General features: G+C 30.6%; 2 protein-coding genes across 2 annotated transcripts; both read left to right on the top strand.

The window, feature by feature from the left end:
- The first annotated feature begins 211 nt into the window (after positions 1 to 211).
- Positions 212 to 1,376, top strand: LOC122512393. Its single transcript, XM_043628183.1, has 2 exons — positions 212 to 760; positions 1,326 to 1,376. The coding sequence occupies exons 1-2, from the start codon at positions 212 to 214 to the stop codon at positions 1,374 to 1,376; spliced, it is 600 nt and encodes a 199-aa protein (XP_043484118.1).
- A 127-nt stretch (positions 1,377 to 1,503) lies between these two features.
- Positions 1,504 to 2,252, top strand: LOC122512394. The gene is made up of 2 exons (XM_043628184.1): positions 1,504 to 2,007; positions 2,245 to 2,252. Exons 1-2 carry the CDS (start codon positions 1,524 to 1,526, stop codon positions 2,250 to 2,252), a joined length of 492 nt encoding a protein of 163 aa, XP_043484119.1. The 5' UTR covers positions 1,504 to 1,523.
- Positions 2,253 to 6,170: the final 3,918 nt, after the last annotated feature.

Below are 6,170 nucleotides of genomic sequence, written 5' to 3' on the forward strand. Positions count from 1 at the left end.
GGGAATCGTTTATAACCAAAGAGCTGTTGTTGGTGGAAACTATAAAAGTCAGACAACATGCAAGAGTCCAATCAGTCTAAATTTATCTCACAAGGTGTTAACACCTCAGAATCGCCTCTTCCTACAAGAACTAGGTCTAAAAGTTCAAGGAAAGAAAATAAGACAACAAGACAATTAATCTACATATTTTTTGGTTGCTGTTGCAATAAAAATGGACGAACTTCTCAATATTCCAGCAGCAGTGAATTTCGATGAGTCAATAGCTCATTATGAAATTCATGCTCATCAACCATACGCATCTTCATCTTTTAACAATAGCGATGAAATTCGAATCGCAGTACAACATCAAGACTTGTGCATTTTACCTAGTAAAAGTTCATTACACATTTTTGGTAGATTAACTAAAAATGATGGAATTACTCTTACACAAAACGTACATTTAAGTAATAATGCTGTATGCTTTTTGTTTGATGAAATTCGCTATGAACTAAATGGTATTGAAATTGATCGCTGCAAATACGTTGGACATACTACAATCATGAAAAATTACACCTCGCAAACATCAAATCAGATAAATTTTATTGAAAATGCTGGATATTCAAAAATTGCAGCTGATGCAAGACTTGTATTGGAAAATGGATATTTTGACGTCACAATACCACTCAGCATGATTTTTGGTTTTGCTGAAGATTATAAAAAAATCGTTATGAACGCTAAACATGAACTTATTTTAACAAGAGCACGTTCTGACGTGAATGCCGTAATTCAAACAGGACAAGAAGGGGATGAGGAATTTAAAATTTCTATCAATAAACTTGAATGGATGGTTCCATACGTTTTACCTTCTGACAATAACAAAGTTAAATTGTTAAAATATATTGAAAAGGATCCATTAATTTCAATAAGTTTTAGGTCGTGGGAAATGTATGAGTATCCTTTAATTCCTACAAGTTCAAAAGTTTTGTGGCAAATTAAAACATCAACGCAATTAGAGAAACCTCGTTATGTTATTGTTGGATTTCAAACAGCGAGGAAAGATAAACGAAAAAAATATGCCTGTCATTTTGACCATTGTAATATTATAAATGTTAAACTCTTTTTAAATTCACAATATTATCCTTACGGAAATTTAAATTTAAACTTTGATCAAAATCAGTACTCTCTACTTTATGAAATGTACGCTAATTTTCAATCATCCTATTATGGTAAAGATTCAAAACCTATTTTAACAAAGGATATTTTTAAAAGTCTATTTCCTCTAATTGTTATTGATTGTTCTAAACAAAACGAGTTTTTAAAACAAGCATCAGTTGATGTGAGGTTAGAATTTGAAGCAGGAATCAACATGCCAGCCGAGACCACCGCCTATTGCCTAATCATCCATGACCGCGTCATACAATATAAGCCAATCAGCGGCGTTGTAAAGAAACTATTGTAAAGGAGTGGGGATAATGTGGTAGTGGTGGGAGGTGATTACTATAAAAGCAGCTGCTCTCGGCTAGAAATTCATTTCTGCTTAAAAAATGGAGTTTATCGTAGACGTTCAAGGTTTTAAAAGAGCCAACAACGAGTTTGTCTTTAAAGAGTTGGCGATACTTCCTCTTCAACCAGATGCACAGCCTCTCGTTTATCTTTTTGAACCTCCTTGTCCTTGGAATTCACTGGCAGGACGCTACAAAAGTGAAAATCTTTGGCTAACACATAATTACCATGAAATCCATTGGACAGCTGGAGACGTCTCATACGATGAACTTCGACCAATTCTACAAGATATACTTCGAAGTGCAAGTGTAATTTACGTTAAAGGTTTAGAAAAAAAGAATTGGCTAGAAAAATATTTACTCAACGTACAAAACTTGGAAGATTTTAATTGTCCATCGTTGAAAAAAATTAAGTCTGATTTATTAACGACGTGTACGCATCATACTTTTTGTAGTGAAAATTGTGCTGTAAAAAATGTTAAAATTCTACGCGATTGGTTTTTGGATCCTCCAAACCAATATATAAGTGCTATTTCTAATGGAATTGATGAAACTGACTCTACTTTAAAATCTTTTTATGAAAATTGTGAATCTTTTTTCTAAAATTTAGTTATTAAGTTATCAAAAATAAATGTTATGAATTTAAAACAATGCTTCTTAATTTCAAAAACAACCTATCCTTTGAAATTTAATTTAAATTCTTTTATAATTTCTGAAAATAAAACTTATTCTAATTCTGAAAAATAACTTATACTAAGAGAAGGAAAGTAAATTTAAAACCAATTTATAGGTAAAACTTTGTGTGTTTATTTTATCAAAATTTTTTTTACAATATATATATATACATTTTCTTTTTTACAATTTATTGTAACAATTTAAATTCGACAATATTATATGGTCCTCCAAGATACTTCATTTGAAGTTTTTTCGATATCGCAGCTTCTTTCATCATGTCCAAGGTGGTTGGTTCATCCTCAAAGAGCTTGATGAATCTTGTTGGTAAGTATGTGACGAAATCAGCATCAATTTCGACAATGATCCTTGGTCCATATTTGGTCTGGACCTTCTTCATCTTTGAGACGTAGTACAGTCCATCTTTCATCAATTCCGCGAGCGGCTTCGTCGGCAGGTAACCTTCAAAACGCCCTACGGAGTTGACTTTTTCTAAATCCATTTTTTTTTTTTTTTTAAACTGGAAGAAAACCTTAAACAAAAGAAGAGAAAACAAAGAACTGTAATAAAAAAAAATTATTAGTTTTTAAAACTAACTTAGAAAAAGAAACTTAGAAAATAAAGCTGAAAAAGGAACTTAGAAAATAAAGCTGAAAAAGAAACTCAGAAAAATGTAGCTGAAAAAGAAACTTAGAAAATAAAGCTGAAAAAAAAAGAAACTTAGAAAAATGTAGCTGAAAAAAGAAACTTAGAAAATGTAGCTGAAAAATAAACTTACAAAATAAAGCTGAAAAAAAAGGAACTTAGAAAAAATGTAGCTGAAAAAGAAACTTAGAAAATGTAGCTGAAAAAGAAACTTAGAAAAAATGAAGCTGAAAAAGAAATTTAGAAAATGTAGCTGAAAAAGAAACTTAGAAAATAAAGCTGAAAATGAAACTTAGAAAATAAAGCTGAAAAAGAAACTTAGAAAAATGTATCTGAAAAAGGAACTTAGAAAATAAAGCTGAAAAAGAAACTTAGAAAAAATGTATCTGAAAAAGGAACTTAGAAAATAAAGCTGAAAAAGAAACTTAGAAAAAATGTAGCTGAAAAAGAAACTTAGAAAATAAAGCTGAAAATGAAACTTAGAAAATAAAGCTGAAAAAAAAGGAACTTAGAAAATAGATTAATGTTTATACTTACTGCTAATTCAAGAACCTGAAATAATAATGACTTGGTGGCTTTGAAACTCGCCTTATATTGCTGCAACCCCCACTCTTTCTCTAACCCCACTACACTTTCGAATGCGCACGCAAATTATCCCCACCTTAATATGCGCTTACACCATGCGCGATAAAATTTAAGGAAATAAAATTAATGCTTTAATTTAAAAAATATTTCTTTTTATTTAAAATAAAATTTAATAATTTTCATGATAATCTTCAATATACTCCGACATCTAAAAAATTAAAAATATGGTTAAAGTTAATTTAAATGAAAGTAATATTTTTTTTTTAAGTTAATTTAAAATAGAATAAAAAGTATCAACTAACTTCCTTAGGATCGATATCTATTATCAGGACGTCGTCATCATCATCATCATCATCGCTGATGATGATTGTCTCCCCCACACTGTCGTATCCGTCGTCGTCGTCGTCGTCGTCATCCTCATAATTGTTATGAGCATACTCATCATAAATGATGATCATGGACGCATCATCGACATGATCATCATCATCATCATCATCATCATCATCCTCATCATGACTACTATCGTCAAAAATAGTAATTTCATTTTCTTCTTCTTCCTCTAGCTGATTTTGGCAATTGGATGGAGGATTATATGGATTCATTATTATTTTTTTCTAAAAGAAAAGAAATTTTTTTTAATAATGAATAAAATTAATTTTAGAAATAAAAAATTAAAATAAACAGAAAAAAGATCTGTAAGAGTGAAAGAGAAACAAGATCTATACGAGAAAGAGAGAATAAAGACCTGGAGGAAAGAAAGAAAAATTTAGAGAGAAAGACCTGGTGAAGAGAAAGAAAAAATTTAGAGAAAGACCTGGAGAAGAGAAAGAAACAAAGACCTGGTGAAAAGAAAAAAAAATTTAGAGAAAGACCTGGAGAAGAGAAAGAAACAAAGACCTGGTGAAAAGAAAGAAAAAATTTAGAGAAAGACCTGGAGAAGAGAAAGAAAGAAAGACCTGGTGAAAAGAAAGAAAAAATTTAGAGAAAGACCTGGAGAAGAAAAAGAAACAAAGACCTGGTGAAAAGAAAGAAAAAATTTAGAGAAAGACCTGGAGAAGAGAAAGAAACAAAGACCTGGTGAAAAGAAAGAAAAAATTTAGAGAAAGACCTGGAGAAGAAAAAGAAACAAAGACCTGGTGAAAAGAAAGAAAAAATTTAGAGAAAGACCTGGAGAAGAAAAAGAAACAAAGACCTGGTGAAAAGAAAGAAAAAATTTAGAGAAAGACCTGGAGAAGAGAAAGAAACAAAGACCTGGTGAAAAGAAAGAAAAAATTTAGAGAAAGACCTGGAGAAGAGAAAGAAACAAAGACCTGGTGAAAAGAAAGAAAAAATTTAGAGAAAGACCTGGAGGAAAGAAAGACCTGGAGAAGAGAAAGAAACAAAGACCTAGAGGAGAGAAAGACCTGGAGGAAAGAAAGACCTGGAGAAGAGAAAGAAAAAATTTAGAGAAAGACCTGGAGAAGAAAAAGAAACAAAGACCTGGTAAAAAGAAAGAAAAAATTTAGAGAAAGACCTGGAGAAGAGAAAGAAACAAAGACCTAGAGGAGAGAAAGACCTGGAGAAGAGAAAGAAACAAAGACCTAGAGGAGAGAAAGACCTGGTGAAAAGAAAGAAAAAATTTAGAGAAAGACCTGGAGGAAAGAAAGACCTGGAGAAGAGAAAGAAACAAAGACCTAGAGGAGAGAAAGACCTGGAGGAAAGAAAGACCTGGAGAAGAGAAAGAAACAAAGACCTAGAGGAGAGAAAGACCTGGTGAAAAGAAAGAAAAAATTTAGAGAAAGACCTGGAGGAAAGAAAGACCTGGAGAAGAGAAAGAAACAAAGACCTAGAGGAGAGAAAGACCTGGAGGAAAGAAAGACCTGGAGAAGAGAAAGAAACAAAGACCTAGAGGAGAGAAAGACCTGGAGGGAAGAGACCTGTAACGAAGAGAAACCTACAACGATGCAATCTGAAAGTAGAATGAGTGTGGTGGCTGGCGCACTGCACTCACTCACCGTTGTGATCCCCACCACGGCGCTCCCCCACCAGGCATCACTACTCAAGTGAAAGGAGCATCTCCATGCGGCGGTTCTCCGTAACAAGTTGCGATACGCGGAGTTTTTGAATATATCCATATATTCATTGTAGATAATAATAATAATAATAATAATAATAATAATAATAATAATAATAATAATAATAATAATTTTTATTAGTATATTTAATAACAATAAAATAATGATAATTAATATATCAATTACATTACTTAAAATGCATAATTTTAAACATACTTTTTCAATTAATTTAATATGAACAAGTAACAAATTATCCTACTTTTAGAAATTCAAAGTTGTAAAATTCAGAATAATTTTTTAAAAATGAGAATTATTACAAAAACGTAACATATGCTTAATTATAAGAAAGATATTATTAAACACAACTTTGTCAAGTTGAAATTCTAATTTGAAACTTTAAAATTTGATTCGTGTAAAGTTATTTTGAAGAATATTAATATTTTAATTGAGAGATAAAATAGATTGCTTGGAATAAACATTTCAATTATAAAAACAAATTTTATATATGATTTGACTTTTTTTAAATTTAAAATGTGAATAAATGAATAATTATACAGTCGCAATGTTTCTTTATTATTTTATAATAATATAATATACATATATATATATATAAATTGTTAACTTAGTGTCACATTGTTTCTATTTGTGTAAAGATAACAAAATTTATTTTTTTTAACAGGAAAAAATTTTCAAAACCTTAAAAAACGTTAAAACAAAAACAAATAAACAAAAT

Source organism: Leptopilina heterotoma, unplaced genomic scaffold (genome assembly GCF_015476425.1).
Source record: "Leptopilina heterotoma isolate Lh14 unplaced genomic scaffold, ASM1547642v1 Lhet_987, whole genome shotgun sequence".
Lineage (NCBI taxonomy): Eukaryota > Metazoa > Arthropoda > Insecta > Hymenoptera > Figitidae > Leptopilina > Leptopilina heterotoma.